At 41.5% G+C, this 26,907-nt stretch overlaps 1 protein-coding gene across 1 annotated transcript in view; it reads left to right on the top strand.

Moving 5' to 3' along the window:
• Positions 1 to 26,907, top strand: part of LOC308518602 (phospholipid-transporting ATPase ABCA3-like) — a gene marked incomplete at both ends in the record, with an annotated part of 259,837 nt that overhangs the window by 162,226 nt on the left and 70,704 nt on the right. Inside the window, 3 exons of the mRNA XM_081090313.1 lie at positions 370 to 619; positions 1,756 to 1,963; positions 8,919 to 9,135. Coding sequence (XP_080946439.1) covers positions 370 to 619; positions 1,756 to 1,963; positions 8,919 to 9,135 — 675 coding nt within the window. The remainder of the gene's footprint in view (positions 1 to 369; positions 620 to 1,755; positions 1,964 to 8,918; positions 9,136 to 26,907) is intronic.

Here is a 26,907-nt window from a genome sequence, read left to right as displayed (position 1 = left end):
AAATGTTTATTGCTTTCCTAGATATATGATACCTTAAAATAGGTGATTTCTCATTTCTTTTATCCATTTTCTCATGGGAAGTTTTTGTCTGCTGTAAGATAAGCAATAAAATCTATAACTGAAAGTAATCATAGATAAATTTAAGACAGGTAAGCAAGTATAAAGAGTCTATACCAGGTCACCTGTGTTTTCTCAGTGAAGTAGGAATTTAGATTATGGGCAATGAAGTGCTTAAGGAGAATAGAAAATGTTTGAAATAATTATTATCAGAAACTAAAAAGGATAATAACCAAGTAAAATTAGTTGTTCTTCTTCCTGAATACATATTGTGTTTTGGACAAACTGACCAATATTGTGTCCTCATACTAGGTGACCTACTAAAATATTTGATGGAAAATGAAGATTGTATTCACTTATGCATTGTTGCATTTTCCATTGAGGTGAAGAAAGATAAAATAACATTTACTGGTCTGTTCAACAATCAAGCATATCATTCACCAGCCCTGTCACTGGCAATGCTGGACAATATTCTTTTCATGTCAACTTCTGGCCCCGATGCTTCCATAACAGTCTTCAATAAACCTCAGCCAATTTCTACTTATCAGAAATACAGCTCAATGTATGTTTTTCTTTTTATTAGAATAGAATTTTATACTTAAACTAGAGGCCCGGTGCACAAAAATTTGTGCACTTGTGGGGGGGGGGGGGTCCCTCAGCCCGGCCTATACCCTCTCACAGTCTGGGACCCCTCGGGGAATGTCCACCTGCTGGCTTAGGCCTGCTCCCCAGAGAATTGGGCCTAAGCTGGCAGTCAGACATCTCTCTGGCAGCCCGGGAGCCCTCAGGGGATGTCCACTTGCCAACGGGGAGCAGGCCTAAGCTGCAGTTGGACATCCTTAGTGTTGCTGAGGAGGCGGGAGAGGCTCCCACCACCACCGCTGTACTGGCAGCCATCAGCCTGGCTTGTGGCTGAGCAGAGCTCCCCCTGTGGGAGTGCACTGACCACCAGGGCCAGCTCCTGCATTGAGCATCTGCCCCCTGGTGGTCAGTGTGTGTCATAGTGACCAGTCATTCCCAGTCATTCTGCTATTAGGGTCAATTTGCATATTACCCTTTTATTATATAGGAGTGCATGGCCAGCCTGGGTGAGGGGCTGATGGCTATTTGCAGGCTGGCCACGGCCCCTTCAGGGTGGGGGTCCCCACTGGGGTGCCTGGCCATCCTGGGTGAGGGGCTGAGGGCCGTTTTCAGCCTGGCTAAGCCCCCCAGTAGGGACCCTCACCCCATGAGGGTGTGGCCAGCCTGGGTGAGGGGATGATGGCTGTTTTCAGGCTGGCCACAACCCCCAGCCACCCAAGCTCCCAGTGGAGGCTGGCTGGAAGCAGGTAACTGGGATTTATTTGTCTTCTATAATTGAAACTTTCTTGCCATGAACAAAGGCCACAGCTGGCTCAGGGCAGGCAAAACCTTGGCTTCCTCCATCGCCCGGCAACCAAGCCTCCTGCTTGCTCCAGCTCAGTGGCTTCCGGCCGCCATGTTGGTTGGGTTAATTTGCATATAGTTGCTCTGATTGGCTGGTGGGCGTGGCTTAGGACATAACGAAGGTATGGCCAATTAGCATCTTTGTCCTTTATTAGTGTAGATGCTTTCATACAATGTTGATGATATCTGTATGATTAAAATAGCAATTGATGGAAATTTATATTTTCTGCTGTTGATTTTTTAATACACCTACTTTTGTTCCTAATTTTCTAGGTTGTCAGAAGAAGGAGACCAGTTGGCCATAAATATACATTTTGGGATGGCTCTTTTGGTCAGTGGCTTTTGTCTCCTGACAGTGACTGAGAGAATCACTAAGGCAAAGCTCATCCAGTTTCTGAGTGGGGTCTATGTCCTTGCATACTGGCTTTCTGCTTTACTGTGGGATCTCACCATATTCTTCATTGCCTGCTGCTTACTGCTGGTGAGTGTTAAAGATTTTTTGAGAGCTTCTTTATTTTCGGTACACTGTGGAAATTTGCTACTCTCAAATTATATCATAAACTTAACTCTGCTGATAAATTATCTTTGCTCATTATCTTAGAAAACACACTGAAATGTGTGTACATTTTAATCAAGAGGCATGTGAAAGAAAATCTTTGGAATTTATAATAATTTTTTATCCTCACCCAAGGATATGCTTATTGATTTTAGAGAGAGAGGAAGGAAGAGATAGAGAGCTAGGGAGGGAGGGAGGGAGAGAGAGAGAGAGAGGGAGGGAGGGAGAGAGAGAGAGAGAGAGAGAGAGAGAGAGAGAGAGAGAAATGAAACAGAAACATCAAGGGATTACTTCCCGTATGCACCCCAACCGAATATTAAACCCCCAAACTAGTTATGTGTCCTGACCAGAAATCAAAACCACAATCTTTTGGTGTATGGGATGACACTTCATCCGATTGAGCCACCCAGCCAGGGCCATAATAATTTTATGAGCTAAATTATATTCCCCAAATTTCATATGTTTAAGTTCTAAACACCAGTTCTTCAAAAATGTAACTATATTTAAATTTGGGGCTTTCAAATAGTTATTATTGGCATTTCAAATTCAAGTTAAAATGAAGAAGTTAGGGTGGGTCCCAATTCAATCTGACTGGTGTCCTTTTTATGAAGAGAAAATTTAAACATACAAAAAGACAAGGTAGTATAAACCACCCAAGCACTGCAGCAACTAGAAAAAATACTTAAAAAGCAGGAGGAGAACCTAAGGGAGCTTTGGGACAACATGAAACAAACAAACAAACAAACAAACAAAAAACCCATCCACATAATAGGGGTGTCAGAAGGGGAGGAAGTGGAGCAAGGAGTAGGAAACCGGTTTGAAGAAATAATGACAGAAAACTTCCCTGATACTGGGAAGAAAAAAAGCCACACAAGCCTAAGAAGCACACAGAGTCCCAAACAAGATGAAACCAAAAAGACCGACACCACGATACATTATAATTAAATTGGCAAATATCAAGGACAAAGTAAGAATCTTAAAGGCTGCCAGAGAGAAAATTACTTACAAGCGATCTTCGATTAGACTATCAACTGACTTCTCAACAGAAACACATCAGGCCAGAAGGGAATGGAATGAAATATACAAAGTGATGCAAGGCAAGGGAATGAAGCCAAGAATACTATACGCAGCAAGGCTATCATTCAAAATTGAAGGTGAATTCAGGAGCTTTACAGACAAAAAGGGCTAAGTGAGTTCATTACCACCAAACCAGCAATGCCTGAAATGCTAAAGGGGCTGCTGTAAAAAAAAGAAATAGAATGGGAAGAAGGAAAACAGGCATAAAGAATAAAAATGGTGACAAACAAGTACCTATCAATAATAACCTTAAACATAAATGGATTCAATGCTCCAATAAAAAGACATAGGGAAGCTGAATGGTTAGAAAACATGACCCATGTATTTGCTGTCTACAATAGACCCACCTCAGAACAAAGGACTCACACAGACTGATAGTGAAGGGATGGGAAAAAATTTTTCAGGCAAATGGAAATGAGAAAAAAAAGCTGGGTAGTAATACTTATATTTGACATAATAGACCTCAAAATAAAGGCCATAACAAGAGATAAGGAGGGCCACTACATAACACTAAAGGGAGCAATTCAACAAGGATATAACTCTGATGAACATATATGCACCCAACACAGGAGCACCCAAATACATTAAAAAAACTTCTGTAAGATATCAAGGGAGAGATCAACAGCAGTAAAATAATATTAGGGGACCTTAATACCCCATTGGCACCACTGGTAAATCCTCTAAACAAAAAACCAGCAAAGAAACACCAATCCTAAATGACTCACCAGATCAGATGGAACTAATTGGCATCTTCAGAATATTTCACCCCAAAGCTACAGAATATACATTCTTCTCAAGTGCACATGGGACACTTTCAAAGATAGACTACATATTAGAGACCACATATTAGGACATAGGCAAAGTCTCTTAAAATTCAAAAACATTGAAATCATATCAAGCATCTTCTCAGACCACAATGGCATCATATTAGAAATAAACTACAATAAAAACAAACAAACAAATTCAAATACTTGGAGGCTAAATATCATGTTATTAAACAATGATTGGGTTACCAAAGAGATCAAAGAAGAAATAAAAATCATTCTGCAAACAAATGACAATGAAAACACAACAGTCCAATATCAATGAGACACAGTAAAAGCAGTCTTGAGGGAAGTTCATAGCATTAAAGGCCTACCTCAAAAACAAGGAAAACTGGTAATAAATTATCTAACTCTACAACTTAAAGAATTAGAAAGAGAGCAACAAGAAAAGCCAGAGTGAGCAGAAGGAAGGAAATAATAAAGATCAGAGCAGAAATAAATGACATAGAGATGTAAAAAACTATACAAAGGATCAATAAAACCAAGAGCTGGTTCTTTGAAAGGATCAAAGATGAGTGGATTAAAAACTGTGGTACATCTACACAATGGAATACTATGCTGCGGTAAAAAAAGAAGGAACTCTTACCATTTGCAATAGCATGGATAGACCTGGAGAGCAATATGCTAAGCGAAATAAGCCAATTGGAGAAAGATAAATATCCCATGATCTCACTCATATGTGGAATATAATGAACAAGGTAAGCTGATGAACAAAAATAGAAACAGTCATAGAAGCATGGAACAGACCATCCAACCTAAGAGGGAAGGCATGGGAGGGGGCTAAGCAATCACCCAAAGGACTTGTATGCGTGCATATAGGCATATCCAATGGACACAGACAGTAGGGGGTGAAGGCCATGTGCTGGGGAGTGGGAGTGGCTGGGGAGAGGTCAATGGGGGGAAAAGGAGACTTCTGTAATACTTTAAACAATAAAGAATTTAAATGGTGGGGGGGAAAGAAGTCTCATCTGGGTTGTCTGACAATGTGACTCCCCCCGCCTCTGGTGCAAGTTGTTGTTGTGTGCTCGTGGTTCCGGCTCTTGTGGAAAGGGTTGCCTGAGGTCTCACTGGCTGCACTCGCCGTGGATCCCGGAGTCCATGGCCTGAGCGGAAGGGTTCTCTGGGCCTGAGGTAGTGTGACTCTGGCCTGTGTGGTGTGACTCTTGCTGGGGTAGTGTCACTGCAAATCACTGCGAGGGTCCAGGAGCCTGTGATGATGGGATGGGGCAGCGGGGACTGGCCAGGGTGATTTCACTCTGCGAATCACAGGGGGTAAAGGTGGAGAGGTGGCAAGAGGCAGCGGCTGGGGATGCGGGAATCTCGGAATCTGTGGCTGAAACAGCACAACTTTGACCAGAGAGGCAGCACGGGAGCGGGAAGTCACGGGGTCTGCTGCTGGAGCCTTGTGTCCTCGCAGAGGCACGCACTCAGCAACTCCTGAGGGGCCCACTTCCTGGGGCCCCAGAGTGGTAGCGGCAGGTTCAACAGCTGAAGCCGAGCGCCCTTGCCTGCAGGGTCGCACACTCAGCAACTCATCCATGGGCCCAGGATCCAGTGACCCAGCAAGCAGTATTTTTGGTGTCCGTTGCTGGAGCAGCAGGACTGCAGTGTTCAGAAGCTGGCCTGGGAGGGGGCAGTCACGGGCCGCCTCTGGGCTGGAGTGGTGCAACTGCGGTGTCCAGGAGCTGGCAGCCAGGAGGTGGACGTCCTGGGGTCTGCAGGTCTGCACCGAGGCAGCATGACTTTGGCTGTGTGGCTGCAGGGTCCCGGGCAGTGTCCAAGGCAGTCTGGGTGGTGGTGAGGCTGGGATCCTAGTGGAGGCCACTCTCCCCTTCTAAATGGCATGGGCTCCATGCCCAAGCCCCACAGCTGGGGGAGTGCCCACAGCAGTGGCAGGGGCGCCCGGTTCATGAGAGCTCCGTCTGCCAGCCCCTGAAACTCTCGAGAGATCTGTCCCTCACTCACACATGCACACACCACACACGTCCACACACGCCTCTTTCACTCCCTTACTCACACCCTCTCCCTCATTGCTGTCCTGCCAGCTGCTGTCTTCTCATCTCCTACAAAGCATTATTAAAAGAGATTGCAAAAAAGCCTGATCCGTGTGGCTCAGTGGTTGAGAATGGACCTATGAACCGGTCAGTCGCAGGTCAATTCCTGGTCAAGGCACTTGCCCAGGTTGTGGGCTGATTCCCAGTAGGGGTCATGCAGGAAGCAGCCAATCAGTGATTCTCTGTCATCATTTATGTTTCTATCTCTCCCACTCCCTTCCTCTCTGAAATAAATAAAAATATATTAAAATTTTTTGAGAGATTGAAAAAGATACAAGAAATGGGAAGATATTCCATGTTCATGTATTGGAAAAATCAACATAGTTAAAATGGCCATATTACCCAAAGCAATATATATAGATTTAATGCAATCCCCATGAAAATCCCAATCCCATTTTTCAGAGAAATAGAACAACATCATCAGATTTGTATGGAATCACAAAAGACCTCAGTAGCCAAAGCAATCCTGAGAAAAAAAAGAATGAAGCTGGAGATATCACGCTGCCTGACTTCAAATTATACTAAACGACAATGATAATCAAACAGCAGAAAAACAGATACACAAACCAATGTAACAGATTTGGGAGTGCAGAAATAAAACCACATGTATATCGGCAAATAATTTTTTACAAGGAGCCAAAACATACAATGGAGTAAGGAAAGCCTCTTCAATAAATGGTGCTGGGGAAATTGTAAAGATACATGCAAAAGAATGAAAGTAAAATATAGTTTGTCTCCATGTACAAAAACTTATTCAAATGGCCTACCCCATGTGGCTCAGTAGATTGAATATCATCCCATGCACCAAAAGGTCACCTGGCCAGGGTACATGCCCAGGTTGCGGGCTCGAGCCCCAGTAGGGGGTGTGCACTAGGTGGCCGATTGATAATTCTTTCTCATCATGGATGTTTCTATATCTCTTTCCTTCTCCCTTTACGTCTATCTAAAAATCACATTTTTTAAAAAGTTAAAATATTTACTCAAATGAACAAAAGACATAAATATAAGATCTGAAACAATAAATTACATGGAAGAAAAGGTAGGTACTAAATTTATGAGCCTTGGTCTTAGAGAACATTTCATGAATTTGACCCTAAAGGCAAGGGAGATAAAAGCAAAAATAACGAATGGGACTATATCAAACTAAAAAGCTTCTGCACATCAAAGAAATTGCCAACAAAACAAAAAGACAACCAGCAAAATAGAGGAAGATATTTGGAAACAACAGCTCTGACAAGGGGTTAATATCCAAAACACATAAAGAGTTCATACAATTCAACACCCAACAAATAACCCAATTAAAAAAAGGGCAGAGAACCTGAACAGACACCTCTCCCAAGAAGACATATAAATGGCCAACAAATATATGCAAAGATGCTCAACTTCACTAGCTATTAGATAAATGCAAATCAAAACCACAATGAGATCCCACCCACACCTGTTAGAGTGGCTGTTATCAGTAAGACAAGTAATAACAAGTGTTGGAGCGGTTTTGGAGAAAAGGAGCCCTCACTTACTACTGGTAGAAACGTACACTGGTACAGCCACTATGGACACCAGTATGGAGGCTCCTCAAAAATTAAAACTGTGGCTACCATATAACCCAGCAATCCCACATCTTCCTTATCCAATCATCTATGGAAGAGCACTTCAGTTGTTTCCATGTCTTGGCCATGATGAATAAATAAGGATGCAGTGAATATAGGGGTACATATATCTTTTTGAATAAATGCTTTCAAATCTTTCTGGTGGATATTTATGGAATACTACTCAGCGATAAGAAAAGATGAAATACCGCCGTTTGCGACAAAATGGATGGATCTTGAAAATATCATGCTAAGCAAAACAAGTCAGAGAAAGCTAAAAACCATAAGATCTCACTGAGATGTGGGCTATAAAACTGAAACTCACAGGCACAGACAACCGAATGGTGGCTACCAGAGGGAAGGGGGGTTAGGAATAGAAGGCAAAGGACGTCAAGTATATGGTGATGGAAGATGATTTGACTTTGCATCATGGGCACACCATGCAATATACAGATCATGTATCATAAAAATGTGATACATGATACCTATATAATATTAACCAATGTCACCCCAATAAATTTAATTAAAAAAAAAGATGGACATGGATACTAAGGAAAGCCTATCGTTGCTTCATGTAATTACTCTGTGCAATGAATTATGGGGTGGGGAGTGAAAGACAAATTAAAAAGCAAAAAGTGTAATAGCAAAAACATAAGAGAAAACATGGGAGTGGGAATTTAGAGTGCCAGCGAGGCAAAATTTAAAGAGCACAGAATCTGGAGACAATAACCTTGGCTACTTTGGAATCCGCCACCTCAGGCAAACCACTTAAATGGTTTGTGAAATGCGAATAATGACACAACCTTGCTTACTTCACTGGCTGCTGAGAATGACACTGTAAAGGGAAAAGTACCAACAAGAAAAAGAAATTTAGAAAGAAATCTCAGAGTTGCTGCAGTGGATGTGATGAAGTGTGGGAGTGGAATAGAACCAGGAGACCTAGCTTAAAGGTGGATAGCAGTGAGAGGTCAGGCATGTAGTCAGGAGGAAAAATATTTAAAGAAATAGTTTCTCTTTAGATAAATAATCTACTTTCTGGGAAAGTGGAGAATTCGGATTATTTGGGGAAAATGATACTGATTCTGTTTATGAATTTAAAAAACTTTCCCAAAGGGAGTTACATTGGTTCTGTCTCTGGACTGCCCTTGGAGAAGATGAAGCGAGTAGGGCTTTTTTTTTTTTTTTTTTTTTTTTTTTTTTTGGCAAAATGATCTAATTAATGAGTATTCTGTGCTAAATAAGAACAGGTCTTGCTATTTCCTTTTCTAAGTGTTCTAGCTTGAATTATTTTTGCACTTAGGCCTCACTTGCCTTTACCACTGTATCCTGTGTATTCCAGGGCGTGTTCAAGGTCTGCCAACTGGACGTGTTTCTCACAGACTACAACTTCCTGGACACAATGCTGATTGTCATGCTGTTCGGCTGGAGTGCCATCCCCCTTGTATATCTGCTGAGCTTCCTGTTTTCCCAAAGTACTTCTGCCTACATCAAACTTGTGGTGTTCAGCTACCTTTCAGGCATTTGCAGTCTCATCATAGATGCCACATTTCAGTTTGGTAAGTGTAAATAAATGAGGACATTAGGAGACAATTATGTTCCAGGCTTGGAAAAATCCTGAACTTGATGTAAGTCAATAAAAATTACCTTGAGCCTGGCCAGTGTGACTCAGTGGTTGAGCTGAGGTCATGGTTCAATTCCCAGTCAGGGCACATGCTCAAGTTGTGGTCTCGAATCCCAAGAGGCCCATGCAGGAGGCAGCCGATGATTCTCTCTCATCACTGATGTTTCCATTTTTCTCTCCCTCTCCCTTCCTCTCTGAAATAGATAAAAACGTACATTGAGAGCCTGTGAACCCACTCCAGGTCTGCTGGAACGGGGTCTTCCTACTGAAGTGACAGGACTGAACCTGATATATGGTTCTTTGACAAGATTCCTCCTTCTTACCCTCCAGTAACACTATCACATGACTTAAGGAAACTGTTTTGCACAAGATTTTGGACATTTTAGGAGCATTTGTTTCTGAAACTCATTTGTCAGAAAAAGACAAAAAAATGAAAACAAAAGAGCAACTTTATTCTTAAAAGGACAGGCCTCAGTAAGTTAGAATAAATCATATTAAAAATACACTTGACCGTAGGCCCTCATTATTTTTAAAAGCGAGATCCCTTGATGTTGGGCACTTTATAGTGTGGTGATGGGAGGGAAGAGTGGAGAGGAATCCTGAATTCTTGAGAGAGGCCAACAGTTTCGTCGAGGAAAGGTGTACGGTGCAGCTATTCTTCCCAAACTTAAAGATCCTGAGCAGCCAAATGTGATTTTCCAGAAAGAAGAAAAACTCTGTATGCACCTGACACCCTTACAGCTGAGCCAGCTCAGCTTCCTTACTGCACGTCAGCCTGGCTTCTGCAGGATTCTTACATTTGTCTCTCCCCCCACCCCTTCCTTCTCTGACGAGAGTTTGAACTGGCTTGGGCACTTGACCACTTCATTTCTCCCTGTTATCACAGAGCCCCATAAGCACAGGCTTCCCACCTCATTCCCTGCCACAAAAGAGTATTTCACATGAGTAAGACTTATGCCTCTGGATGGCAGACAAAAAAATGTTGAGATATGCCTTAGCACTAATTCTCAAAGCAATCCCAAAATTATGGGAAGCAGTATCTGTATATGCTGCACACCTCTTTACTGTGCTAAGTGGGGAAGACTCCCCTTAAAGCATCTGAGTTTGTGAGTTTATACATATAAAACGCATAGACATAGACAACAGTGTGGTGTTAGCCAGAGGAAAATGGGGGGAGGGAGGGGAAAAGGGGGAAGAGATGGGGACAGAAAGGGACTGTTCTTTGAGCAATAGGTGCATGATGTGGTGTGCAGATATTTTGTTGAGCCTGTTTGGTTTGGTGAACTAATGTCACCCCAATAAAACTCCTATTTAATAAAAGGCTAATATGCAAATCGACCAAATGGCAGAATGAATGCTCACTATGACACACACTGACCACCAGGGGGCCGATGCTCAGTGCAGGAGCTGCCACCTGGTGGTCAATGTGCTTCCACAGGGGGAGCGCCACTCAGCCAGAAACTGGGCTCATGGCTGGTGAGTGCAGCAGTGATGGCGGGAACCTCTCCCACCTCCATGGCAGAGCTAAGGATTTCCGACTGACGGCTCCTGGACTGCGAGAGGGTGCAGGCCAGTCTGAGGGACCCTCAAGTGCATGAATTTCATGCACCGAGCCTCTAGTAATTAATAAGAAGAATTAGAAGAAATTACTGTTTCAGAAAGTTTAAAAAACATTTTGGGGGAAGAATATGTTTCAAAGAGACATGAAGGGTGAGAACAAAAAAAGGAGCCAATAGATTTGGCAATTAGAATGTCAAAGGAGACTTCCTTTTTTCAGTAGCAGAACAAACACTGTAAATGATACTCTATCAAAATAATGAATTAAGAAGAAAGTATGGAATTGGCAGAGGCCAACAGTAAAATGGAAGCTCGTGTTCCTGAAGGTAAGCAAGCGTGAAAGGTAGCTCTGACGTGAGCTTGTTGACAGAATCTGGTTCCCTGCACTTTACATTCGCACAGGTAGTGAGTAACCTGAAGTCAGAGCAGAAAGCATGAAGCATGTACCACAAAGGTTTCAGTAGCTTCCTACCTAAAACTGGAGTTAGAAGGGCTTCAGGACAAGGGTGAATAAAACCTAACTAATGCCACAACGGAACACAGAAAGAAAATTTACAAAATTTGAATTTGGCACTGGAACAAAAAATAGTAATTTCCCTTTCAATTTGTAACCACAGGCAAGTCCCCATACTGGTTTGTTTCCTGAAATCATAGTACCTCTGTAACCCAAAAAACATACCAGATCATTTATTTAAAATAACTTCAGTTGATTGTGTTCCCAGGTGAGTGGTAAAGGTATACACAATTCCCAGACTTCAAAGTACTCCCACAGGTAAATTATCTAGAGAAATTGAGATCAGCTTAAAATTACAAAGAAAAAAAAGAAGCAAGGACCTAAGAGCAAATGCTACCAGAAAACACAAACTGTAGAATAAGAATCAGGCCTGCAACATTTAAGATTTGAGGATTTTTAGAATAGAACATAAAATATGTATTTTTAAAATATTTAACTAGTAACAGAGAGTGTCAGGTCTATGAGCATATAGAACATATATACATATATTGCACATATGCATGTACTATAGATACATATATATGGGCACTATATATGTATATATATAGAGAGAGAACAAGTAGATTTGAAAAAGATCCAAATAGCATCTTAAAAAATGAAAAGAATTAATTTAAATTCAGTACTTAATAGATAGAAGTATCAGAATATTAGACATAGCTGAAAGAGTTGAAGAGAGAATTGGTGGTTAAAGATGAATAAAAAAGAGTCACAGTCTTGCAGCTGATCAACCTGGTTAAATCCCTCCTATTGAAATGCCAACAGCAATTAAGACTCAACTACAGCAGGAGGGTGTACAGCCCACTGGGCCCTACAGGATACCTACTACATTAGGCCATGCTACCAAGCCTGGGAGATGTAGCATCTTTACCTAATACATAGAAAGAAACACAGGGGGTGGGAGCTGCCAAAATGAGGAGACAAAGAAACATGTCCCAGATGAAACAATAGAACAAAACTCCAGAAAAAGAACTTAATAAAATGGAGATAAGCAATCTACTAAATGTAGAGTTCAAAACACTGGTTATAAGGATGCTCAAGGAACTTTGTGAGGACCTCAACAACATAAAAAAGAACCAGTTAGAAATGAAGGCTACACTAAGAAATAAAGAATAATTTACAGGGATTTAACAGTTGAGTAGATGAAGCTAAGAATCAAGTCAGTGATATGGAATATAAGGAAGCAAAAAACACCCATTTGGAACAGCAAAAAGAAAAAAAAAGGGATAGTGTAAGGAGTCTATGGAACAACTTCAATCATACCAACATATTATCATGGGGGTGCCAAAAGTAGAAGAGAGAAAGCAAGAAATTGAAAACTTATTTGAAAAAAATGACAAGATTTCTGTAACTTGGTGAAGGAAGCAGACATAGAAATCCAGGAAGCACAGAGTCCCAAACAAAGTGAACCCAAAGAGACCCACATTGAGACATATAATTAAATGCCAAAAGTTAAATTAAAAAAAAAGAGAGAGAATCTTAAAAGCAGCAAGAGGAAAGTTCCCTACAAGGGAGTACCCATACGACCATCAGCTGATTTCTCAACAGAAACTTTGCAGGCCAAAAGGAAGTGGCAAGATATATTCAAAGTGACCTATAAGCAAGATTACCCAGCAAAGCTATCATTTAGAATTGAAGGTCAGATAAAGAACTTTACAGACAAGAAAAAGCTAAAGGAGTTCATCACCACCAAACCAGTATTATATGAAATGTAAAGGGTCTTATTTAAGAAGAAGAAATGAAGATCAGAAATATGAACAATAAAATGCAATAAATACCTATCTATCAACAATGGAATCTAAAAACAAAATGAACAAGCACAACATAAATAATATGGGAAGGGAGTGAGAGAGGGGGCAGAAAAGGTGAAGAGATTAAGAAGTACAAATTGGTTGTTACAGAATAGTCATGGGGATATAAAGTACAGCATAGGGAATATAGTCAATAATATTCTAATAGCCAGGCATGCTGACTGATAAGTACAGGATTTATTGAGATAATCATGCATTAAGTTATGTTAAGTCTGGTCACTGGGGTACACAAAATGTTTTAAAAATATAATAAAAATAAATAAATAACACTTAGAAAGATGAATACAAAAGAAATATGAGACAACAAGATGGAAAATATTAAATAAATGTGAAAAACCATGGAAGATGCAGTGAGGAGATTTGATATATTGGTATAGAAAGAATTAGTGGAAGAGCAAGTAGTGTTAAAAAGTTAGTTGCTGATAATTTCAGAATTGTTTAAAGTCAGACATCCTAAGTTTCAGAAAGCCCACTAAATCATTTTGAAAAATTACTTGCCTATACATATCATCATAAAACTTCAGAACACCAATGCTAAAAAGATATTTGAAGCAGCCAGAGAGAAAATTTATGTAGGCATGATTAAATATTCAGTGGAAACACTAAAAGGATATTTTAAAAGTATAATTTCCAAAACATAATGAAAAAGAAGAAAATAAATTCAGTCACATCCAAAAAGGATAGAAATAAAAGTGAAATAAAAATAATAAATAGCAAAGTAATGTGATGATAGTAATTAGCCCAAATATATCAGTAATAAAAATAAATAGCATCAAAAGAGGCTTATTAAATAAACTAGGGGCCCGGTGCATGAAATTTGTGCACTGGGTGGGGGAGGGGGGAGTGTCCCTCAGCCCAGCCTGCCCCCTCTCACATACTGGGAGCCCTCAGACGTTGACCCCCACCAACCTCCAATCGCAGGATCGGCCCCTTGCCCAGGCCTGACGCCTCTGACAGAGGTGTCAGGCTTGGACAGGGGACCCCCATCTCCCCCCGATCACTGGCTCTGACCCCCGCCCAGGCCTGAGGCCTCTGGCCCAGGAATCATGCCTGGGCAGGGGACCCCCATCTCCCTCTGATCGCTTGCTCCACCCCCTGCCCAAGCCTGATGCCTCTGACCCAGGCTTCAGGCCTGGGCAAGGGGACCATCATATCCCTCCAATCCCCGGCTCCGCCCCCCACCCAGGCCTGATGCCTCCAGAGGAGTTGACCCTCATCACCCTCCGATCACCAATCACCGGATCGGCCCCTTGACCAGGCCTGAGGCCTCCGGCAGAGGTGTCAGGCCTAGGCAAGGGACCCCCCAGCTCCCCGCGGTTGCAGGCTCCACCCCTGCCCAGGCCTAACGCCTCTGGCCGAGGCATTAGGCCTGGGCAGGGGACCCCCAGCTCCCCGCGATCTCCCGCTCTGCCCCTGCCCAGGCCTAACGCCTCTGACCGAGGCATTAGGCCTGGGCAGGGGACCCCCAGCTCCCCGCGGTTGCAGGCTCCGCCCCTGCCCAGGCCTAATGCCTCTGGCCGAAGCATTAGGCCTGGGCAGGGGACCCCCAGCCTCCCGCCCAGGCCTGATGCCTCGGCCAGAGGAGTTGACCCTTATCACCCTCCGATCACCAATCACCGGATCGGCCCCTTGACCAGGCCTGAGGCCTCTGGCAGAGGTGTCAGGCCTGGGCGGGGCACCCCCAGCTCCCCTCGGTTGCAGGTTCCGCCCCTGCCCAGGCCTAACGCCTCTGGCCGAGGCATTAGGCCTGGGCAGGGGACTCCCAGCTCCCCGCGATCTCCCGCTCTGCCCCTGCCCAGGCCTAACGCCTCTGGCCTAGGTGTCTGGCCTGGGCAGCGGGGACCCACAGTGGCAGCGGGGGGCGCCGCGATCGCGCGGGCTCCACCCCTGCCCCTGCAGGATGCCTCTGGCCTAGGCATCCGCCCGGGCAGCAGGGACCCACAGTGGCAGCGGGGGGCGCCGCGACCGCGTGGGCTCCGCCCCTGCCCCTGCAGGACGCCTCTGGCCTAGGCATCCGGCCCGGGCAGCGGGGACCCGCAGCTGCAGCGGCCCCGCAATCGCGGGCTCCGCTTTAGGCCCAGGCAAGGGACCCCTAGCTCCCGGGACTGCCAGCTTCGACCGTGCCCAGCTCCCATCGCTGGCTCCACCCCTACTTCCTGCTATCACTGGCCATGGCGGAAAAGGCGCCTGATTCTCCGATCATGGCTGGGGGGCAGGGCAAAGGCTCTTAGCTCCCCCCCTGGGTTTCCAATCACTGTCAGTGGCAGGGGGCTTCTTTCTGCTTTCCCTTTCGCCTCCCTGCATTGTGCCTACATATGCAAATTAGCCGCCATCTTTGTTGGCAGTTAACTGCCATCTTAGTTGGCAGTTAATTTGCATATAGCCCTGATTAGCCAATGAAAAGGGTAGCACCGTACGCCAATTACCATTTTTCTCTTTTATTAGTGTAGATGACAAAAACTGCTATTTTTGGATCAATTTTAGCATTATTCCCTTTATAGGAGACATTGTTAATAAATAAAGATACAGAAAATAAAGGAATGTAAAAAGATATATTAAACAAGTGCCCACAAAATAATACTGATATCAGAAAAAAAGACTCGTTGAGATAAAAAGTATTACTAGAAATAAAGAGGCTCATTACATGATAGCAGATTCATTTGCACATTAAGTTGTAACAATTATAAAATTTTATTTAGCTAGTAATATTATCTAGAAGTATATTTAAAATTTCCAGAGCTACTTGAACTAGGCAAACTATACATAATAGAGGAGATATTACCATACCTCTCGTAACTATAGAGAACATAGAATTTCAAACACATGTTTTCAAACACACATGGAGTCTTCACAAAACTGACTAGATGATACACAATGAAGACTAATGAATGACACATTCAATACCATTTTGCAATTAAATTAGACATTAGTAAGAAAAATAACACACAAGCCCTAACCGGTTTGACTCAGCAGATAGAGCGTCAGCCTGCTGACTCAAGGATCCCAGGTTTGATTCCAGTCAAGGGCATGTTCCTTGGTTGTGGGCACATCCCCAGTGGGGAGTGTGCAGGAGGCAGCTGATTGATGTTTCTCTCTCATCGATGTTTCTAACTCTCTATCCCTCTCCCTTTCTCTCTGTAAAAATCAATAAAATATATTTTAAAAATATAACACACAACTGGGAATTTTAATACAAGTTTTTTTTTTGTTTTTTGTTTTTTGGGTTTTTTTTCCAAAAAATATGGAACGCTTCACGAATTTGCGTGTCATCCTTGCGCAGGGGCCATGCTAATCTTCTCTGTATCGTTCCAATTTTAGTATATGTGCTGCCGAAGCGAGCACACAAGTTTTTATACAAGTTTTTAATAGGCTAGTGAGGGAATCATAATGTAAATTTGAGAATATTTAGAACTGAAGAATAACATAAATACTGTGCAGCTAGATATTTTATAGCTTTAACTATTACCATGAAAAAGGTTAAAACTTAACAAACTGTTCAACTTAATAAGTTAGAAAAAAAAGCATAGTAAACACAGTTGAAATAATGAGCAAATAAGTGCAAAAAATTAATCAAATAGAAAACAAATATATAACAGAGAAGACCAACAGTCCCATGAATCAGCAGTTGGAAGAATTAATAAAATTTACATAAATATTAGGTATATATATATATATACACACACACATATATATATATGTATATATATATACACACACACATATATATATACCTGTGTATATAGAGAGAGAATATACATATATGCTAATTAGACCAGATGTCCTTCTGGACGTCCTTCCTTCTGGACAAAGCCGCAGCGGACAGAGGCCATGGCAGAGGCCGCAGAGGCCCTTGGCCGCGGTGGCGGGCGGGAGCCGGGGCGAAGGCCCTTGAATGAATTTCATGCATTGGGCCTCTAGTATATATATATTTGTTACACATTGAAAAATAAGAGAATATAATAAACAATGTAAGGACAAGTCTAAGAACTTTGAACAAATTGTTATATTTCTGGAAAAAAATGAAATTCACTAAATCTGATTTAAGAAGTATTAGAAAATTCCAGTTGTACTACAAGAATCCAAGTAGTTAATAGTTTAAATTATTTTCAAAAAGAAAACATAAGGCCTAGGTGACTACTGGTGAGTCCTGAATTGTCCTCCAGGAGATACAGAAGAGTAAGATCACACTTCCAGCCCCTTCTACAAGACTAACCAAAGCCTCATGTCAAAACCTGACAAAATAATCATGAACTAATTTCATTCATAAACATAGATTCAAAAATATTAAATAAAATATTAGCAAACAATCTAAAAAGGTTGTTTTTATATTAGAAAAATCTATAAATAAAATTCCCATTTTAATGGGTTAATAGAAGAAACATAATTATCTCAATAGATGCAGAAAAATAAATGATACGTGATAAAATTTCTTAGTAAATAGGATTAGGGGAGAAAAGTGCCTAACTTTATAAAGGACAAAACTCTATAGCAGGGGTCCTCAAACTTTTTAACAGGGGCCAGTTCACTGTCCCTCAGACCGTTGGAGGGCCAGACTATAGTTTAAAAAAAAACTATGAACAAATTCCTATGCACACTGCACATATCTTATTTTGAAGTAAAAAAACAAAACAGGAACAAATACAATATTTGTATTTGCATGTGGCCCGCGGGCCGTAGTTTGAGGACCCCTGCTCTATAGCATAATATTTGATGATTCATTGAAAGCATTTCCTTTACAAATGAAGAGCTGGATAAGAGTGACTGCTGTTGCCACTTGTATTAAACATTATACATTAGGCTGTGTAATGGAGAAGAAAAGTAAATAAAACAAATGCAGAGTGGACAGAAAGAAACTACCATAATTCTAAAATGCGACAAACGGAGGAACTGCTGCTGGAGTATATAAAACAAATGCTGGGGCTGGTGAAGTGAGCACATAAAATATTCCTTCGCTGGGAGTCTCTAGAGAAGTGGCGTCCCATCATGTACGTCCAGATGGCCACACCAGGGGTATAGTAGTTTACAATTTAGTTGATTTATAGTCTGTTCTGAACAGTCAATGACCGTGCTGAGCTGGATGATAATTATTTTTAGTAACACTTTTTTGCCAGTTTTTCCCTTTTCCCGTCCCTAAAGAGTCTTTCATTGTTTGCCAGGTAAGATATTTTGTTTCTCTTCCTCACCTAAGATTTCTCTCTATGCTTTGGAAGAGAAGACACTCATGATTGCTACAGGGTGAGTTCACAAGATATCAGACTATATCTGAACTGTGTAATATGGTAGCCACTAGCCACATGGGGCTTTTTAAACTTAAATTTATTGAAATTAAATACAATTTAAAATTCAGTTCCATAGCCACAGTAGCCACTTTCTAGTCCTCAATAGCCATACTTATATCTGAGTGCAGACATAGAGCTTCCCATGATTAGATATATTAGATAGTGCTAGTCTATAAAATTAGTGCCATTTATTGCATTTGTTCAAGTAGACAATAAGCAGAATTCTTTAATCTGGATCAATTGTTTGCCTCTATATCAAGTTAATATCTCCACAGGACAGAATCACCATGGCTTTGGCACTGCTTGGTCACCTCTTCTTGCTCAAAGTGTCTTATGTGAACTTTGTGTTTAGGCTAGCCTGTATCTTCTTCCCCAAGAACAGAATTATCAAAATTCATAAATTAAGCATGTTCACATCTCCAGGCATTTAGTCTAATTATTATTCATATCCAATACATTCTTTAGAGAGATATCAGTTACACATCAACTGGTTTCTTTGAAGATTTTCCTACTCTCAAATATATCATAAATTCCCTATGTGTTCTCTATTGGTGAATTCTAGGCTGCATCTCATACGTTGCCTCCCTGATTGATTTGATTCATTTAGAAATGTGGAAAAGAGACTGTAGTTGTTTTCTGTTCATAACGGTGCCAGGAAGACTTATGCTGACATCCACTTCATCAAAGAGACTTTCAGACTCTTCAGTTATCAACACAAACTGTTAGTAGCTGTCAGCAGGAACAAACCTATTGGGAAATAGTGTTCTTCAAGCATAATCATCTGACTTTTGATTCCCTGAGCTTGGTTTGATTATAAATTGGAGATTTTTTTTTTCCCGGGATAGTTCATTTCCTATAATGAGGCTCAATCTTATCATCTTTTTAGGAAATGAAAGTATGGTATCAAATTCCACCAGAACATTCATACTGAGATCGTTACTGCTCCTTCCCAATTACAACCTGGGGAAGTGCATCATGAACTATTTTTATTTCTACAACAATAAAAAAATGTGCATGGAAAATCCTTATGCCTTCTTAGACTGTGATGAAAAAAGTAAGTATCTTGGGAGTCCCTAAGTATCTAGGAAGTTAGTTTCAGGGTCAGCCCATGGGACATGTGGGGGTCTGCCCATATTTCAGAGGAGTCAGGCTACCTGTATTTAGGTCATTTCACAAGGCTGGGGAAAAGAACTTTTAAATATAATAAGCCTCAAAAGAAAATCCAAGGTAAGTTTGAAGTTGTCATCAGAACTAGGCGGTGCTAACAATCAACCACCTAATAACTTTATATACATTATTCTAAATCTTCACAAACTCAACCTTCTTAAAAGTCACTTTGAGGAAGTGCCTGTGCCCAATCTTACACAGCTTTCCTGGGCTAGGGCTGGGATTCACAGCTACGTTCTTTCCTTCTGTGATGTACTTCCTCTATGGCAGGAGTGGGGAACATCCAGCCCACGGGCTGTCTAAGGCCTGCAAAATCATCTTGTCTGGCCCTGCCAACGCATTGGGAGTGAGTTATTTAAATGTTTGACCAAATACTAATTTTTAAACTGATAATTTTGTGTGGCCCACAAATTTTGTTATAAATATCCAAATGGCCGTTGGTAGAAAAAGTTTCCCCACACCTGACCTATGGGAAAGACCTCTAGGGAAAGGCTTTGTATTGTAATTGTATTGTATTTACTTGTATTCCCCCCAACACCATCACCACTCAGAATCACACATTAATTGGCACACAAGTTATTTCAAGGAATGAATCATTTGGGTATCCTATTAATAATTTGGGAGCTCTAGCCAGTTTTGCTCAGTGGATAGAGCATCATCCTGCAGACCAAAAAATCCTGGGGTTTGATTCCAGTCAAGAGCACCTACCTCAGTTGCAGGCTCCTCCCTGGCTGGGGCGTGTGCAGGAGGCAACCAATTGATGTGTGTTTCTCTCCCATCAATATTTCCCTCTGTCTTTCCCTCTCTCAAAAAATCAATGGAAAAGTGTCCTCAGGTAAGGATTTAAAATAATAAATAATATGATAATTTGAGGAGAGGCATTATAGAATTTTTCTAGGATCATTTAATTTACCTACATTTTAAAATTTATTGGAGTAAATTTGTTTATTATATATTATGGTATTTTAACAATTATAAGTTTGAATAGTGATGTTGCCATTTACATTTGTGATATTCCTAATCTTTCCATTTATATTTTTTCTTGATAAATCTTACCAGAAGTAAGATTTTATCAATTATATTAGTAGTCTTTTAAAGAAACAAGCTTTTACATTTATTGATTCTTTCTATTGTATCTTTGTTTCTAAATTTTTTTTAAATTAATAAATCTTTATTGTTCAGATTATTACAGATGTTCCTTTTTTTTTCCCCATAGCTCCCCTCCACCTGGTTCCCACCCACCCCATGCCCTTACCCCCCGCCATTGTTCTCAACCATAGGTGTAAGATTTTTGTCCAATCTCTTCCCGCACCACCCACACTTCCTTCCCCCCAAGAATTGTCAGTTCACTCCCTTTCTATGCCCCTGCTTCTATTATATTCACCATTTTAATCTGACTTAATTTTTAGGTTCACTTGTTGATAGGTATTTGTTGTCACTTTATTGTTCATAGATTTTATCTTTACCTTTTTCTTCTTCCTTCTCTTCTTAAAGAATATCCTTCAGCATTTCATATAATCCTGGTTTGGTGGTGATGAAGTCCTTTAGCTTTTTCTTATCTGTGAATCTCTTTATCTGACCTTCAATTCTACATGATAGCTTTGCTGGGTAGAGTAATCTAGGTTGTAGGCTCTTGCTATTCATCACTTGGAATATTTCTTGCCACTCACTTCTGGCCTGCATGGTTTCTGTTGAGAAATCAGCTGACAGTAGTATGGGTACTCCCTTGTAGGTAACTAACTGTTTTTCTCTTGCTGCTTTTAAGATTCTCTCTTTGTCTTTAGCCCTTGGCATTTTAATTATGATGTGTCTTGGTGTGGTCCTCTTTGGATTCCTTTTGTTTGGGGTTCTCTTCACTTCCTGGACTTGTAAGTCTATTTCTTTCATCAGGTAAGGGAAATTTTCTGTCATTATTTCTTCTAATAGGCTTTCAGTATCTTGTTCTCTCTCTTCTTCTGGCACCCCTATAATTCGGATGTTGGTACGTTTGAAGTTGTTCCAGAGGCTCCGTACACTATCTTCATATTTTTTCATTCTTTTTTCGTTTTGCTTTTCTGGTTGGGTGTTTTTTGCTTCTTCATATTTCAAATCTTTGACTTGATTCTTGGGATCCTCTTGTCTGCTGTTGGATCTCTGTATATTATTCTTTATTTCAGTCAGTGTATGTTTAATTTCTGACTGGTTCTTTTCCATTTTTTTGGCATTCTCATTAAGATCCTTGAAGGTCTCACTAAGTTCCTGGGAGGTTCGTAGAAGATTCTTGAGTAGCCTTATAAATGTGGTTCTGAACTCTATGTCCTCCATTAGTTTGCTTTCCTCCATTTCTTTCATTTGTGACATGTTTCTTTGTCTTCGCATTTTTGGCTGACTGAGTACCCACTGTGTCTATAAGAAGAACTGCTGTGCTGGAGACACCCTTATGGGGCAGGACTTGCTTCAGTGGGACTTTGGTGCTCACTGAGTCTGCCTCTTGAGTGTGTCCCTTATGGATGTGAGGAGTTGAAATCTGGTATCTGACCAGGGGTACCCTGGCTCCTGGATCTCCAAGTCAACCACTGTGTGAGTCCACCCAGCAGGAGCTACAGCAATATCAGCAGATTTCTCCTCTTTGTTTGGAATTTGGAAGTTTTGGAGCTCTCTAACCCAGCTGCAGTTAGATTAGGCTGCAAAAGCTGAGGTGATTCCTTTGCACCGCTGAGCACAGCTTGGGAGGGGTAAATTGACCAATTTGTAAATTGAATGGGGCGGGGTCTCAGAGAATCACCAGGGCGGAGCGACTGTCGTCAGTGTGTCTGCAACTCCTGGCGTCTCTGTGACTCTGTGTCTCTGTAGTCCCACGCCCCCACAGCAGCAATGATCCCTCCAAGCAGCTCTGCAAGAAAGCCCCCCTCACTTCCAAACCACTGAAAGGCAGTCTAGTTTTTCCCCGTAAGAGTCTGGGACCTCAGAATCTTGCCTTAAATGAGCTCAATGCATTCGAGAGCTTGTATTCCCTTCTGATGGAAAAAAACTGCACCAAGGTGCAGCCTCCTCGCACATGCCTTCATACCTCTGTTCTTGGCGCCTCTGCACCTCCTACCTGTTCTCAATGAGCTTCATTCTTTCCTTCTAGTTGTAGAACTTCCACTCGGCCAGCTTCCCTGTGGCTCTGGATGATAGCTGTTTTGTCTTATAGTTGTAATTTCAGTGTTGTTGTGGGAGGCAGCACGCACAGGTTTATACCTTATGCTGCCATCTTGGTTCTCCTGTTTTCTAAATTTTTAATTGATGTTATTATTTTCTTTCACATTCTCCATTTTGGGGGATTACTTTTCTAACATCATAAGATGGGTTCTTAAGTAATTTATTGTCAGCCTGTCTTCTTTTCATTACTAGGATATATCTCACTGGAGCTTGGGAGGTTTGTATTTTTCTTAATTAGATTCTATGACCTTCTTGCCTCTGTGACTTGATGTCTCAATACTTTTGGAAAATTCTTATCTTGGGAAGGCAACACTTTTGAGAAGAGCAACTTGAAAGGCTGAACAATCCCTTAGAGGCCTGATATATAAAAAGGTGACAACAGCATAAGTTAAAAGTACTTCAGAAACAAAGGATTAAAGGGGAATTAGAAAACTTCATCCACACCACCACTAGCAGAAAAGCATTTATTAAAGAAATTATATTTTGACTTAACAACAGAAATAGCTTTCATATAGTAAGCAACCAAGTAATCATCCCAGAGCCATCATCACCACCCCATAACATTGTTGTTTTGATTGTGCAACAGAAAGAGACAACCAATAGCTATGCAAAGTTGATATGATTATAAAAATATAAATAAAAATATAAGAAATTAATCTATTAAAAACCATGGATTCAAGTTAATTAAATATATACATTTGGTGGGGGTAGGTATGGGGAGGAAATATGGCTAAGATAGTTGATACTAGGTGGAGGAAATGGTCTTTATTATACAATTCAATTTCACTTCATATGAGAGATTTTTTAAAATGACAGCATGAAGGGGGTATCCAAGATAGCAGCAGACGTTACAAAGTTCAAAGTGGAATTACAAAGGAGTCAGCAGGGAGAAGCCATGACCCAGTGCCCCTAGACCACAGACAAACTGCTGGGACAAGAAACCCTCAGACACCTGGGCCTGATGTTGCAACCTGGTGTGCCTGAACCATGACACTGGAATGACCGGTCCCACTGCCTAGGTGAGTACATGCCCAGATGCATAGATCTGATGTCCTGATCTGGCAAGCAAACCCACTGCCACTGGATGACTGGTCCCACTGCCTTGACATGGCGCACCTGGCCGTGCCACTGTGATTCAATGACCCCAGATGCATGGTTCTTCCATCAGAACCCATTATGACTGACCCGGTGCTCCCAGATGACCAACCAAGCTGCCTTGAGACCAACCCTGCAGTTATGACCCAATGTTCCCTGCATCCATGACCTGATGCCCCTGGACATATGGACCTGCCACCATGACCCAGCACACCTAACCTGACACCACCAGAAGATAGGACCCACCACCACAAACCAGTGTAACCCATTGTCCCCAGATGCACAAACCTGCCCCTTCAATTGGCCCACCTCACCTGGTGCCCCAGACAACTGGACAGCTAAAATGGGGAGACAAAAACATAATTCCCAAATGAAAGAAAAGGAGGAATCTTGAGAAAAAGAACTAAATGAAATCGAGGCAAGCAATTTGTCAGATAAAGAATTCAAAGTAATGGTTATAAGGGGGCTCAAACAAATTAGTGAGAACTACAAGCAACTTAATGAGAACTATAAAGAACCTACTGAGAACTACACCAGCATGAAAAAAGTGGTAGACAATGAATAAGAATCAAGCAGAAGATTCCAACATGGCAGTTGACAGGACTGGAGTGAGGAAGAGGGTGTGAGTGAGTGAGTGAGTGAGAGGGTGCATGTGTGGACGTGTGTGTATGTGTGTGTGTGTATGTGTGTGTGTAAGAGAGAGATAGATAGATAGAGAGAGTCCGATGGTGCAGGAGTCTCAGGGGTGGGTGGTTTGGGCTCTCCTGGCCAAAGAGTCCCTGCTATTGCTACACGCATGCCACTGGGTGTGGCTCTGGCTTGGAAACCATGCCATCTTGAAGGATTTACAAGGTCTTTCTTCGGAGAAGGCTGCAGGAAGCTTCAAAGGCTAAGCACCCAACCTCACCACTCCCCAGACTAGCTGTAGTCAAGGCCTGAAACCACGAACACCCCACCTAAAAACCCACACAAACATGTACCCCAAAGACACAACCCAGACCCTGTGCATGCCAGCCAAAGACACTACCAGACAGTACACTTAAGTGAACACCAGCTGGACTCTGTGTATGCCCGCCACAGGCACCGCTGGGGCCCTGCACCTAAGTTAACATTAGCCCAGACACCCCTCTAGTCTGTGCAGCTATGTGAACATCAGCTGAAACCTCTGTGCACCTGCCACAAACACTTCCAGGACCAGCTCCATGGGGGAAGGGAGTGCTGCTCAGAACAGGAACAATCAAGACATGAGACTCAAGGCAGACCCAGCCTCTTGACTGAGGAGTCTCTGTCTTCTGGACAACTAGGGGCTTGATCCTCTCAGACCTCAATCAGTTTGCCCAGGGCCAGAAAGGAACAGTGAGTAACATTCGCCTGCACCAGAGAAGCTCCCAGGAGGCTCAGGATAGACACGCCAAGGGACCAGACTCAACAACATCAGAGCAAAATGCAGTGAGAAAAATAAATTGTGTACCCAAAGGATTGAGTGTGTGTGTGTGTGTGTGTGTTGTTTGTGTTTTTGTTGCTTGTTTGTTTTTTCTCCTTTTTTCCTCTCTTCTCTTTTTTCTTGCATCTCTCTAATTTCTCTCTTTGATTCTATTCAACTATTTTCTATTATTATTAATTTTTCTTATTTATCTTGTTTGTCTCCTTTTTTCCATTTCACTTTTCTATCTATATCTTAATATATCAATTATTATTATGTTTTAAATTTATTTTGGTTTCTTTTTATTTTTTCCTTCTATATTAGCTTTTTTTATATTCCTCCTTGCTTCCATATAGCAATTTTTGGTCTCCTTCTTTCTCCCATTTTCTTTACATCACCTCTAAGTCTTTGGTTGAGTGTTTTATGGTATTCTTTTTATATTTTCTTTGCTTTGCTTTTTTTGTTTTTCCTTCTTAGTTTTCCTTTTGTTGCATTGAGTACCTTGATTTTCATGGTATGATTAGTTTGGTCCTGTTGGTTCTTATTCTATTCTATCAGCACCTGTATAATAGCTGGCACAATGACGTTGGGGTTGAATCTCACTGGCAGCAAGTCAGAAGAAAAATTTCTCCTACAAATGCGACATCAACAATCAAGTCCCAATTACAATAGGAGATCCCAAATAATACACACAAGAGGCATTCCTAGATATCAAGTTCAGGTGAACAAAGAGACTGTACCACTGAATCCCTCAAGATACTTTCTACATAAGGCCATCCCCAAAACACTGGAAGGCATAGCAGTTTTATCTAATATATAGAAGCAAATACAAAAACACTGCTAAAATGGAAAGACAAAGAAACAATCTTCAAATGAAGGAGTCTCCAGACAAAGAACTAAATAAAAAGAGGCAAGCAACCTATCACACATAGAGTTCAAAGTAAAGGTTATAAAGGTGCTTAAGGAGCTTAGTGAAAATTACAAGGAACTCAGTGGGAACTATAGCAGCATGAAAAATGAAATAGAAACCATGAACCAGAACCAGATAGAAATGAAGAATGGTATATCTGACATCAAGAACACACTGGAAGGCATTAAAAGTAGATTGGATGAAGCAGAGGATCAAATCAGTGATTTGGAAGATAAGGTAGAAATTAATACTCAAAGCAGCAAATAGAAAAAAGAATGAAATACCAGGAAGATAGCTTAAGGGAGCTCTGGGACAGCATGAAACAACAACCTTCACATTATAAGAATGCCAGAAGGGGAAGAAGATGAATAAGGAACAGATAACCTGTTTAAAGAAATAATGACAGAAAACTTCCCCAACCTAATGAAGGAAAATAGCAGTTTTATCTAATACATAGAATCAAATACAAAGACACTGCTAAAATGGAAAGACAAAGAAACAACCTTCAAATGAAGGAGTCTCCAGACAAAGAACTAAATAAAATGAGGCAAGCAACCTATCACACAGAGTTCAAAGTAAAGGTTATAAAGGGGCTTAAGGAGCTTAAGGAGCCCAGTTGGTGTTCACTTAGGTGCACTGTCTGGTAGTGTCTTTGGCTGGCATGCACTGGGTCTGGGTTGTGTCCTTGGAGCACATGTTTGTGTGGGTTTTGAGGTGGGGTGCTCATGATTTCAGGCCTTGACTACAGCTAGTCTGGGGAGTGGCGAGGCT

The sequence above is a fragment of the Myotis nattereri genome (genome assembly GCF_964212035.1).
Source record: "Myotis nattereri genome assembly, chromosome: 4".
NCBI classification, from domain to species: Eukaryota; Metazoa; Chordata; class Mammalia; order Chiroptera; family Vespertilionidae; genus Myotis; species Myotis nattereri.
This window is presented reverse-complemented; position numbering and strand designations above follow the sequence as displayed.